Genomic DNA, 14,087 nt, shown 5'->3' with positions numbered 1-14,087 from the left:
TGTGGAGCTCTGTTATACACTCAGACACATTACTGGGAGTATTATTGCTGTGGAGCTCTGTTATACACCCAGACACATTACTGGGAGTATTATTGCCGTGGAGCTCTGTTATAACCTCAGACACATTACTGGGAGTATTATTGCTGTGGGGCTCTGTTACAAACTCAGATACATTACTGGGAGTATTATTGCTGTGGAGCTCTGTTATACACTCAGACACATTACTGGGAGTATTATTGCTGTGGAGCTCTGTTATACACTCAGACACATTACTGGGAGTATTATTGCTGTGGAGCTCTGTTATACACTCAGACACATTACTGGGAGTATTATTGCCGTGGAGCTCTGTTATAACCTCAGACACATTACTGGGAGTATTATTGCTGTGGGGCTCTGTTACAAACTCAGATACATTACTGGGAGTATTATTGCTGTGGAGCTCTGTTATACACTCAGACACATTACTGGGAGTATTATTACTGTGGAGCTCTGTTATACACTCAGACACATTACTGGGAGTATTATTGCTGTGGAGCTCTGTTATACACTCAGACACATTACTGGGAGTATTATTGCTGTGGAGCTCTGTTATACACTCAGACACATTACTGGGAGTGTTATTGCTGTGGAGCTCTGTGATATACTCAGATACACCAACAATATATTGATTGGTTAAACTAACTAATCAAGACAATTAATTTGGGATGTCACCTTGATTAATAAATCCCTTTATTTTCTGCGATATATGAATTCCATATTCAGTATGACTCCATTGCCACACTACGCATAATTCCTTTTATTGAAAAATCCGATTTCTGACCCTTCCACTTTAAACGTAGACGCTCGCAGCCACTTATATATTTGCTCTGCTTGAGTAATACAGGGTTATTCACTAGAGTGAGAATTCAAGGAGAGTTCAAAGTGAATTTCAAATTCAAGCCCAGAGTAGCTGAATGTAAAATATAAGATAATTTTTCCAGTTCCAGTTAATGTTTAAAGATACAGGCATGCTGTCATTTTTCAGCTAAATATCTTGTCATGGGAGAGTTAACATTTCGCCCTCGATTTAATATTTTTGAATAAGCTTTTCCAAAGATTTTATATTTTCAGATAAACTTTTAAAATTATTTTTTAAAAAAATATTTAAATATTCATTTTTAAAAAAAAACTCATATATAAAAAAAATCAATCTATCAACAAATATTGAAATATTACAAAGTTCTAATATAGTTCACAACATTAGATCAGCTTAAACGTTTAGCCCAAATTATTAAATCATTGGTAAAGCGTATCCAACAATATTAAATCGAGGCTCATATTTGAAATTCGTACATTGGATCACCCTGAGTTGTCATTAATCTCATAAAGGACACGGATAATTGGATTTATTTTATTTATGAAAAAATAATATTTTTTAAAGAGCTGGCATATGACATAATGGGAACCCAAGTGAAATTCTTACGGTTTATTATGTCTCTACTGACAATCTGATGTTACGTGAATGAATTCAATTTAGAATACAAAGCTAAAGAGGACAAACTGCACTGAATGTCTGCATCAGGTCTGCTTGACCCTTTTCTCTCCTGTTCTGAAAAGTGTAAATGAATTATTGCTCTGCAGAAACTTGAACCCATTGTCCTCCCAAGGATATTGTCTGCGGAAGGAATCACCAATAAGGAAGGAGCGTTTACTGCAAAGCAAGGAAAGGTGGGTGCTTATCAGTTCAATGTCATCACTCACAACGTGCTTTAAATCCCCAAGTGACTGTCTGTGATTATATTGAGGTTTAGCGAAACAACATTTTTGTAAATATTGTACTAAGGCTATGAATATCACAAATATCAAAAAACAGGCATGTCATAATATTTGGATAATCAGATCTAGCCAAATAAGTTGAATATAAGAGTATGTTTGAGAAAAATCTGCCGTGAATGTTGTGGGGTTCGGTTTCCAAACACTGATTGGCGGTGAATTAAAAACTGAAATGAAATAATACAGATTACAATGATGAAGGTTTGGTTAAGACTGTGTTTGGAAACGTTGTCACCATTATTTGCTGATTTGTAAGCAAAGCCCATAAAACCAATTTACCTCCTAGGAGACCAAATTAAATGATATCTGTATTAAAGGGACACTAGTCACCAGAACAACTACAGCTTATTGGATTTGTTCTGGTGAGTAGAATCATTACCTTCAGGCTTTTTGCTGTAAACACGGTAATTTCAGAGAAAATGCAGTGTTTACATTACAGTCTAGTGATAACTTCACTAGCCACTCCTCAGATGGCTGAGATCCTTCCTGGGTCGTGGCTGCCTAAAATGCATCCAAACATTCAGTATCTCCTCCCTCTGCATCCAGACACTTAACTTTCCTCATAGAGATTAATTGATTCAATTCATCTCTATGAGGAGATGCTGATTGGCCAGGACTGTGTTTGAATCATGCTGGCTCTGCCCCTGATCTGCCTCTTTGTCAGTCTCAGCTAATCATATGGGGAAGCACTGTGATTGGATCAGGCCACCACTTCTAATGATGTCAGCAGACTGCTTGTTTTTCTGAGTCTAACAGCATGCAGAGTTACAGCTTCAGGCTTAAATACAGTAAGATTTTGCTATATTTATGGAGGCATGAGGGGCCCAAGGGGGCTAGATGGTGGTTTTAACACTATAGGGTCAGGAATACATGTTTGTGTTCCCGAGCCTATAGTGATCCTTTAATATTAAGCGGTGGGGAAAGAATCTGACCAAAAAAAACCAAATACATCCAACACAAACGATGTCTTGATTTTATTAAAGACACGGAGGCGAGTATTGCATATCCCTTTCTTTACTGTCCACCAATAGCAGCAAAGAATACAAAACAGTAAGAAAAAATGGCATACATAGTGATAGGCCGCTCCTATACCAAGTCCCAGTATAATAGTGAGCACCTCACTACACATTTTCTATTTTTTTGGATATGCGACCACAATAATCAAACATCAATCAGGAACCGAGGAATCAGTCCAACAGCACAATAACAACTACCTTTAAATCCAGTCGGAGTCCAACCAGGTAACCATCCAATGAATCGGGACAAATCCATCACAGGAAACAAGAAACCGCCAACGTAGATGATTCCAGTATACGATAATCAGTTGGAGTCCATCAAACTAGTCTGAATTAGGCTGTGAAAACATAAATAGATAGGAACCACACGATTATTTTAGTCCTTGCAAATTAGAGCAATTATAAAGGAGAGACAGACCCTTTTATGGGACAAGCATGATACCCAAGAACAAACCCGAATTCAAAATATATACCGACCATAAAGGTTATAACAATAATATCCACACTTACCTTAATAAAAAAAACTTATCCAAACATAAACATACCAGGGAGGGAAGATGTAAACCAAGACAGAAGTGTATCTAGAGTGGGACATTACTTGCCTCCGTGTCTTTATTAAAATCATGACTTTTCGTCATGTAAGAGCAAAATCATGTAATTTTATAACAAGACACGGAGGCTCATATTGCAAGTTCAAAGCTGACTGACAACTGCAGAAAAAACATGAGTCACCGGTCAAATATAAAATTCCCGGAAAGTAGATTCCCGAGACCAGTCCGCCGTCCTCATCAGGTCCTTCAACCATGCTCCCGAGGTCATCATCGACGAGGCCGAAGCACCCTGGACAGAATGGGCTGCAAACACCAAAGTGTCAACACTCGCCTGTTGCAACACCTATTTCAACCAACGAGCCATGGTAGTACTCGTCACCGGTGAAAATGGAGGTCAAAGGGATAGAAAAAGATGAGGCCTATATGGTGTCATGCTTTGGGTGCAATTAGACAAAATAGAGGAACACAACTGCAGAATTAATTTGTGGTACTGTACCTTTACGAAAAATCTAAGAAATTACTTTGGATTCCTTAAGAGGTTTTATTTATCTTCTCTCTCCCTGATAATGAAGTAAGTTGTAAACAAATGTAATTGATTCTAATAGCAGATCTGCATGCAGCATAAAACAAAAATAAATTGTTTTTATTGAATAGTTGCAACAGTTGTAGCAAACAAAAGTAACAAAGTCTTTATATTACTTGTAATAGGAGTTAGCATGCAGCATTAAACAAACATTTGCAACAATTATATCAAGAGAGAAAACAAAGTATTTACAATGTTGATAAAGTAATTGAATCTTTTGTTAGTAGCAAGTAGCTGGATTAGGTAGGAAATAGTTGGTACTTATGGTTTTCCAGGTAAACCATCTCAGTGGAAGACAATCTTGTCTGCTCAGAGTGTTATGAGACGTCCAGCTGAAATATGAACGAAGGTTCAGATTAGTTGAGATAGGTAACGGAATTCCGATGTCATTCCTGGTCTTGGAAAGGAGATGGCAGCGTGGTCTAGGTCCGAGCAAAGATTCAAGGAGTGGAGAAGGCAGCAACAACGTTAAACAGGTCCGGTTCCATACACAAGAGAAGTAATAAGACAGCTCAGCTTGGCGTTCTCGAGGTTGAGACAAAATCACTCAGCAGTTTGAATTTTGCGCGGCTACCCTATAAGGCAGGTGAGTTTGCATCATTCAAGTGGGAGAAGTTTACTTCCGGACACGGAAGTAACCCAGAGGGAACGGAGTTTTGGTAAGTTCTGACAGATGGCGACTGATGCAGCTCAGTGCGAATCTCACATTCCCATAAACAAGCCACCGGGCACAATGCTGGAGCAAAAGGGAAGGTCGGATAAGAAACCGATCGAGTTGAAGTCTTCGTGTGTCTGGATATATTAAAAGTCACCCTGAACATCTAAAACCCTCTTACAGGATACAATTTCGCTGATAATTGGCACAAGGAAAGGTCCACATTAGATGGTCATGAGGCAAACAGTGATAGCACCAAGGAGACATCCCATGTAGAGCAGTATCGTGGTCTAGGTGGGCGAGATAGGTGGGAGCCACGCAGAAGCCGACATACTAAGGGATGTTGTCCTGCCAGACAACCCTCGAAACCCTGATGGGCCGAAGAAATGGCTGACCTGTATAGATTTATTGTTCGGTAGGCCCGGCCAGCTTCAAACAGAGACATGAGCAATTGAAGAATTGCTGTTACAGGGGCTGAAATGGGATCCACGTGCCTAGCCAGGCACCAGCCAGCCCAAGATCTCCAAGCTAACCCATATGATCTTCGAGTTCTGGGAGCCCATGCATCCGCCAAGAGGTGCCGAGTTGCGTTCAAAACTCCCGAGATCTGCCAGGGTCCCCTGAAATCTGCCAAGCTATCAACAGGAGGGATCCTTCAAGGAGGAGAGGATTGTGATGTCCTGCTGGGTCTTGAAGTAGGTCCGGATGTATCGGCAATAACCTGGAAACATCTATTGCCATCTCCAGCAGTTGAGGGAACCATGACTGAGTCCCCCAGAATGGGGTTAAGAGAACCAACTCCACCATTTGGCGACGAACCTGATGCAGCATTCTGGGAAGCATGGCAAATGGAGGAAAGGTGTAGAGAAGAGGTCCGTGGCAATCCTGTAGGAAAGCGTCCACCGCCTCCGCGGCCGGGTCCAGATGCCAGCTGAAGAAACGGGGCAGCTGGGTGTTGAGCCGTGAGGCAAACAGGTCCGTAATAAAGGGACCCCAAAAGGATGAAACAGTGCCAAACACCTCTACATCCAATCTCCAATTGCTGCTGTCCGAGAGATAACGTGAGTTCCAATCCCCCTGAACATTGTGCAGGCCTGGTAGGTACTCTGCCTGGACCACCAGATTCCGTATTAGACAAAACTCCCAGAAGTCCATTGCCAAGCGAGCCAACTGTGCCGACTGAGTGCCGCCCATGTGGTCGACATATCGAACTGCCGATATGTTGTCCATACGTAGTGAGAATTCAGGCATTGGCGGTCTCCTTCACGAAACTCTAAATTGCAAAGGAGCATTCTGGATTAGCTCTCTGACCAGCGCCCTCCTGTGGACACACCTTCGCAGTGGGCGCCCCAGCCATGGAGGCTCGCATCAGAGTCTATGGTGAACTCCGGCTGAGATCCAAATATGGCCCTGCCGTTCTGTGCACATAGATTGTGAATCCACCAACGCAATTTGTCTGCATATGATGCTCCCTCTCAAAGATGTGCAATCTTCAACCACTGAAGAGCTCGATAGTGGAGGGGAGCCGGGAACACCTCCTGGATCGACTATGCCAACAGTCCGATGAGTCTTGCCATGTGACGCAGGGTGAGATGCAGTCGGGTAAGTGCCCTTTGAAGTTCCTTGCGGATCGTCCGAAGCGTCGACGCAGGTAGGCTCAAGGAGTCCTCCTCCGAGTTCACAAGGAAGCCTAAGAATTCCATGCATCTGGATGGTGTCAGACAAGATTTTTCCCAGTTGATGAGAAAACCCAGTCGGGCCAGCAGATCCACCATCCATCGCAGATGCTGCAGGAGTACGGAGCGATCCTGGGCCATGAGCAGAATATCATCCAGTTAAATGATAAGGTGAACACCCCGACTGCGGAGCCAGGCCATAGCTGGATGTGGCAACTTGGTGAAGCACCAAGGCACCAAAGAGAGACCAAACGGAAGACATATGTGTTCCTCCCAGCGGACGCGTAGGAGGTCCCTGGAAGTCCCATGCCCCAGCACCGTCAGGTACGCGTCTTTCAGGTCTAGCTTTGCCAGCCAATCCCTGTGCAGGAGTAAATCTCTGAGAAGATGGATAGCCTCCATCTTGAAATGCAGAGATATAATCTGATCTCAAATTTATTAGATAAGAAAAGAGAAAATCAAGGGTTAAATGCAAATGTTACCATCTGGAAAACGGCAAACAATTGTATACAATTGCTGTTTGCAGATTTAGAGAGAATGCATAGTTCATTTGTGCAATTTGATGATTTGAATAATGTTACAGAACTATTTAGGTCAGCTGTTAAAATAAATGCAAAGGCCATAAGTATTTGAAACTTATCGTCTCAAACCCTTTTAAGAAATCAGCTACATTAGAATATCAGAATGTGCTTACAAATAAACACACTCACAGAAATCTAAATAAGACCATGTGATGCTTAAAGGACCACTATAGTGCCAGGAAAGCATACTCGTTTTCCTGGCACTAGAGTGCCCTGAGGGTGCCCCCACCCTCAGAGACCCCCTCCCGCCGGGCTCTGGAAAGGGGAAAAGGGGTAAAACTTACCTTTTTCCAGCGCTGGGCGGGGAGCTCTCTGCCTCCGTTCCTCCTCCTCTCCTCCCATTCGGCTAAATGCGCACGCGCGGCAAGAGCTGCGCGCGCATTCAGCCAGTCGCATAGGAAAGCATTTACAATGCTTTCCTATGGACGCTTGCGTGCTCTCACTGTGATTTTCACAGTGAGAATCACACAAGCGCCTCTAGCGGCTGTCAATGAGACAGCCACTAGAGGATTAGGGGGAAGGCTTAACCCATTTATAAACATAGCAGTTTCTCTGAAACTGCTATGTTTATAAAAAACAATGGGTTAACCCTAGAAGGACCTGGCACCCAGACCACTCCATTAAGCTGAAGTGGTCTGGGTGCCTAGAGTGGTCCTTTAACCCCTTAAGGACACATGACATGTGTGACATGTCATGATTCCCTTTTATTCCAGAAGTTTGGTCCTTAAGGGGTTAAAATGAAACTATTAGAAGTAAATGACCCCCTATATTTTGAATGCGGTATATAAATTCCTTGCACATATACTTCAATGATTCTGCCTGCAGCTACTGGCAGCCACTACTCTAACTCCTATTTTCCTAAAATCTCAAACTGATTCACAAATAATTGATGGTGACATGGAAAAGGCTGTTGTCCGCAACTGGGCATGTCAGGAACTTGGGTCGTTTGTTAGAAATGCCCTGAATTGTTATGTATTCCCTCCATTCTGTCACTAGGAATAAAAGGACGGATTATCTTTTGTATGGTATTACAGAATATAAAAACACACTACTATTACTTTTGCTACAGGAAATAGAATCTAAAGTACATACTGCTAACAGATCTTCAGTAAATAGACAACACCTCCAAAATATGCGAATGCGAGAACTTCGTAAGTTTGAAGAGGTAAGGAAATAGCATAGAATAGAGTTAATGAACACACTGAATCCAATTAATATTTGGGGGTTGTACTAACCACCAATTATCACAAATGGGCTGCAATGGAAAAAATCTCAGTGATTGTAATTAGATATACATTTTGTATTTGTTTTTTAAAGGAACACTATAGTCCCCTAAATTACTTTAGCTAAATAAAGCAGTTTTAGTGTATAGATCATTCCACTGCAATTTCACTGCTCAATTCACTGCCATTTAGGAGTTAAATCACTTTGTTTCTGTTTATGCAGCCCTAGCCACACCTCCCCTGGCTATGATTGACAGAGCCTGCATGAAAAAAAAAACTGGTTTCACTTTCAAACAGATATAATTTACCTTAAATAATTGTATCTCAATCTCTAAATTGAACTTTAATCACATACAGGAGGCTCTTGCAGGGTCTAGCAAGCTATTAACATAGCAGGGGATAAGAAAATCTTAATTAAACAGAACTTGAAATAAAGAAAGCCTAAATAGGGCTCTCTTTACAGGAAGTGTTTATGGAAGGCTGTGCAAGTCACATGCAGGGAGGTGTGACTAGGGTTCATAAACAAAGGGATTTAACTCCTAAATGGCAGAGGATTGAGCAGCGAGGCTGCAGGGGCATGTTCAATACACCAAAACTGCTTCATTAAGCTAAAGTTGTTCAGGTGACTATAGTGTCCCTTTAACCTCTGTAAATCGATACAGAAAATACAACTGAGCTACTGTGATAAATAGTAAGGAAAAAATAACTTAACAGCTTTCAATATATTTCAATGTTAGCAGCTCCTTACCCACTAAACACTAGCCAAAGCAAAATACAATGGATATATTTGTAAGAATGACATAATTGAATAAATACTGTCATTTCATAGGATAATGAACTATACGTTATCTAACATCCCTAAAATGCAGTCCATCTATTTGTGTTAGAGTAAACAATATTTTTCTGATCAATAATAGCTATTCTATTAAACGCTTTAACAGGTTTTTTTTTCCACTAAAAGCTCGATTACTTATAAAAATATATGTTTTATCTCACAGTTGCACAGAACATAATTGATATGCCCTCGGGATTAAGAACACCACTTGTTTTCCTTGGCTTTGCAGATGAATCATTTGCAGACACAGGCAGAGTTGAAGAGAAGAGTCCACAGGGAGGCAAAGATCGATAAACAGAAAATGAGAGAAATCAAGGGACAGAAAACGAGAGAAAATGTCCTGAAAAATAATGAAGAAGATGACTTCCTTTCTGTAGAACATGATGAAACTTTTAATATAGATCACAGTGAGCCTGATAACGTGCAAATACAGCTCAGACGGGCTGATTATTATTATTTTATTATTTATATAGAGCCAGCAAATTCCATAGCGCTGTACAATGGGTGGACTAACAGACACGTAATTGTAACCAGACAAATAGACGCACAGGAACAGAGGGGTTGAGGGCCCGGCTCTAAGAGCTTACATGCTAGAGGCAGTGGGGTAAAGTGATACAAGTGGTATAAGTAGGGGTAATGAAATAGGTTCCTAGAAAAGTATTCACTGAGAACTCAGTAGGTTATTTTTGACAGTTGCAGGAGAGGTTCATGAAAACCCACTAACCGTTTAACTGATACGCTTTCCTGAAGGATTTCCTGTGTTTTCAAAGATTTTTTGAAGGAGTGGAGACTGGGTGAAAGTCTAACGGAGAAGGGAAGGGAGTTCCACAGAAAAGGTGCAGCCCTGTAGAAGTCTTGGAGGCGAGCATCAGAGGTGGGAGTACAGACAGAGGATAGGCGTAGGTCTTCGACAGAGCGCAGGGGCCTCGACTGGACATACTTGTGTATTAGGGAGGATAGGTAGATTGTAGCAGCATTATGCAGGGACTTGTAAGCAAGCACCAGAATCGTAAATTGAGTCCTATATCTAACTGGAAGCCAATGTAGGGATTGACTGAGGGGGGAGGCGTGGGAAGTGCGGGCGGACAGGAAAATGAGCCTCGCCGCTGAATTCATTATAGATTGCAGTGGTGCAATCTGGGAACATGTAAGACCACTGAGAAGGGGATTGTAGTAGTCATGGCGAGAAAGAACAACAGCATGGACCAGCACCTTAGCCGTGTCTGGTGTTAAATAAGGGCGGATGCGAGCTATGTTTTTGAGATAAAAAGCGTCAGGATTTGGCGATCGACTGGACATGAGGGGTGAAGGAGAGGTCGGAGACAAAGAGAACACCTAGGCAGCGAGTCTGTGAGGTACACGTGATGGTGGCTCCATTGACTTGGAGGGAGACAGACACAGGAGTAGCAACACTTGAGGAAAAAACAGAAGTTCTGTTTTGGACAGGTTGAGTTTAAGTAAGTGAGCAGACATCCAGTTGGAAATCGCGGAGAGGCAGTCAGAGACACGAGTCAAGATGGGCAGAGAGAGATCGGGAGAGGATGTCTTCTGCACATAAATGATAATGGAAGCCAAAGGAGCTGGTGAGTTTACTAAGGGAGGCAGTATAGATAGAGAACAGTAGGGGACCAAGGACAGACCCTTGGGGAACGTCAATAGAGAGGGGTTGGGGAAAGGAGCCAGAGCCAGAGAAAGATACACTGAAAAAGTGTTGGGAGAGGTATGAGGAGCACCAGGAAAGAGCAGTATCCCGTAGACCAAGATTACGGAGAATGAGAAGAAGCTGTTGATGATCAACAGTGTCAAAGGCAGAAGAAAGATCAAGGAGATGGCCGTGAAATTTAGCAGCGATTAAGTCGTTGGATACTTTGGTCACAGCTGTTTCAACAGAGTGATGAGCGGAATCCAGAATGAAGCGGGTCAAGCAGAGAGTTGGATTCGAGGAAGTCTGTCAATCTCGCATACACAACTCTCTCAAGGATCTTGAAGGCAAACGGGTTGGGCTTTCCCAGAATCGGCGTTATGGTTGCATGCTTGAAGGGTGAAGGAAATGTGCCGGAGGAAAGGGAGAGATTGAACATTTTAGTGAGAGGAAGAGCGAGAGAGGGAGACAGAGTGCGGATCAGATATGAGGGAATAGTATCAAGGGAACAGGTGGTGGGAGGACTGGAGCAGAGCAGAAACCTCTTCCGTTGTGGTAGGTGCAAGTGAGTTAGGGCAAGTGAGATTTCAGATGTGTAAAAGGAGAGTTTGGAGGAGAAATGCTGGAGATCAAGCAAGTGGAGGTTTCTGCGAGATTGGAGAGTTGAAGGTGGTGAAAATTGGGCATGGGGTATGCCAATGTCAAAGGTCAGCAGATGGTGGTCAGATAAAGGAAATGGAACATTGGAGAGAATGGAGGTGGTGCAAAGATTGGTGAAGATGAGGTCAAGAATATTACCTGCTGTATGAGTTGCTGGAGTAGACCACTGTGTGAGGCCGAAGGAGAAGGTTACAGAGAGCAGACGGGAGGCATCAGGGCAGTTGAGGTTGTTGATTGGGATGTTAAAGCCTCCAAGTATGGGGGGGGGGAGTGCTAGAGGAGAGAAAGTGGGATAGCCAGGAAGAAAAGTGTTCAATGAATAGCCTAGGATGAAACACCCTTGGCCGATAAAAATAACTTAAAGGAAGTGTATGTCAGTAACTCCCCATTCATAAAATGTACCTGCCTGGTGGCATTCTCGGCTTCTCAAACTGCTTTGGAGAAACCAGATGCCGCTGGAGATTAACCTGTGTGGTTAAACCATTCGAGATCGGTTTAAACCCCTTAAGTTTTTTCAATGAAGTTGTTCTGGAGCACATACAGTTCATTTAATATTAGAATTACTCACCTCATTTTCAGTGCCGAGACTCGTCCGCTGCCCCCCTCCAATAAGATGCTGCTATGAGTAACATTTAATTTCAGGACTGAGTTTCTCGGTTCTGGAGGTGGAAGAGCCTCTAGTGGCAATCAGGAAGACGTTGCTACAAAATAGCAAAGTTTTACATAGAGGGGTAAAAATGACATGATGTGTTCTGGGTGCATTTCGTTGTCCTTTAAGATACAGAATATGATGGGTTAGTATATACATTTATAGGGTTTTATTAATGTTTAATATTCATTATATATATGTTAAATGTAACTAACATTTTTAGATTTGTACTAATTGTTGTAAAGATGATTAAATATATATAAAAAAAAAAAAGTCTTGAAATGAAAGAATTTACAGAGAATCCTATTTTCATGATTTTAAAAATCTTTTTATTCCTTCAGGAAATTCCTGGCCCTGGGGTACGCATGAAACCCACAAAGTTCCACGTCGTTGCAAAAACAAAAATAATACGTTAGAAATGTGGTTTAAAGACCAAGAGATACACCGAGTTATTTACAGCGACAGCTCAAGCAGCGATTCACTAGACAGCTGGATTAGGGAAGATGCAAGAAACCGCCCTAGACCTGCATTAATCAGGACAAGAGCTGAAAAAATCCCAACATTTGATGAGTTTTACGATTGCGATTACTAAAGGAGGTTATATGCTAAGCAATGACTTGTCAAACAAAATGCAAAGATTCCGACCCAAAAAAATATCCCAAACTTGCCAAGTTGAAGAGTCTGCCCCTGTTATATCTCTCTCAACCAGCCATAACTGATTGTTTAGCAAATAAAGCTGAAATTTTCATTTGTAAAACAAATGTCTTGAGTTTAGTTTTTTTAATGAAAAGGTTAAAATTCTTCTAATCTAAAAGAAAAGAAAAACAAATTTTTTTTTACAGAAAATAAATCGGCTTTCTGTTTATAACATTCCTGTAGATAATGAATACAGTTATTATTAAATGAATAATTCAATAAAGGTGAAATTTATAGTCGGACAGTAAAACTATCATAGCAAGTATATTGTCATAATTCTACTGATAAAGGGTAAATCTTCATCTTAGAATTAGCAATATTTATACATCGTGTCTAACATGACCTGCTTCTAAGGGAAAACACGGACAAGAACAAATAAATGGCTCGCTGCTGAAACATTGTTCTCATTGGGTTGTCAATAGTTTTATTGGAATGAATTGAGTCAAGGCGTAACAGCAATTCTGGAATTCTTCACACGTGTTGCATTAAATGCTTGTAGTATGGAAACAGAAATATGTTCGAGAAAGAGAAACGTGCTATTCAAATAAAAAACAGAGTCCAGTCAATGGCAAATAATTGGTGCTGAAACTTAATGGACATAGGATACATGGAAAAATCTACTGGCAACATTAACAGGTCTCATCTTCAGAGTCCACATTGACGTCAATAGGAGTTCACTTTGACCTCAGTACGGATCATCAGCGGTGTTTGTTTGGAACGTTTGTCTGAGATCAGGTGGGAATCATAGACAATGCACATTGATTTCACTAAAATGTGTCGAAGAAGTTGTGAAAACAGAGTGTAATTGGTATAATCTAATATATATTTAAAAAGTCAGCAATATAGATTTTTATTTTATGGATTTAAAATGGTCACCAAAGAAGATTTTTCAAGATATTCTGGCCTACAATTTGCTATTAAGTTCTCAATTCATCACAGTTATACACCTGGGGAGATATTCAGTATAACTAAATTAATCAGGTAAGAGGTGTGGGTGGGCTATTTTTATTATTTCATTATGATAATTACATAACTTATAGGTAATAACCAATATAGAAGTAAATATTACTAATGGACATCGTCAAAGGGTGAGATTGACAGGAACACATAGCATTATTGTAGCGTAGGTGCAAAATGTCACTTCACATACACTACCCTGTTTGCCAACGTAATAAGGTAAGGTAAGGTCACCTGGGAGGGCAGACATTCAGTATTTTATTGAACTAACGAGGCCAGAACAGTCAAATTAGAAAAATTCTGATATCGCTTTGGCTGTTTTAAAAACTTAAATTTAGAATTTATTTAACATTCTTGACAACCCTCACGTTAGATTAACCCCTTAAGGACACATGACATGTGTGACACGTCATGATTCCCTTTTATTCCAGAAGTTTGGTCCTTAAGGGGTTAAACCTGTAGAAGTATCATGGATTTATACTTAGCTGTCTCCATCCTGTGTTTTTAATTGAGTGAGGATCTCAGACGTTGTGAACAAACAGCGGGGAGAG

At 41.2% G+C, this 14,087-nt stretch overlaps 1 protein-coding gene across 1 annotated transcript in view; it reads left to right on the top strand.

Moving 5' to 3' along the window:
• CCDC198 (coiled-coil domain containing 198) overlaps positions 1–12,643 on the top strand; it is a 35,040-nt gene extending 22,397 nt beyond the window's left edge. The window contains exons 3-6 of the mRNA XM_063440440.1: positions 1,621–1,707; positions 7,944–8,039; positions 9,162–9,339; positions 12,225–12,643. Of these exons, the coding sequence (XP_063296510.1) occupies positions 1,621–1,707; positions 7,944–8,039; positions 9,162–9,339; positions 12,225–12,475 (612 nt within the window). The 3' untranslated portion in view covers positions 12,476–12,643. The remainder of the gene's footprint in view (positions 1–1,620; positions 1,708–7,943; positions 8,040–9,161; positions 9,340–12,224) is intronic.
• The last annotated feature ends 1,444 nt before the right edge of the window (positions 12,644–14,087 follow it).

The sequence above is a fragment of the Pelobates fuscus genome, chromosome 13 (assembly GCF_036172605.1).
Source record: "Pelobates fuscus isolate aPelFus1 chromosome 13, aPelFus1.pri, whole genome shotgun sequence".
NCBI lineage: Eukaryota > Metazoa > Chordata > Amphibia > Anura > Pelobatidae > Pelobates > Pelobates fuscus.
The sequence above is the reverse complement of the archived record's forward strand: the minus strand, read 5'-3'. Positions and strand labels throughout refer to the sequence as shown.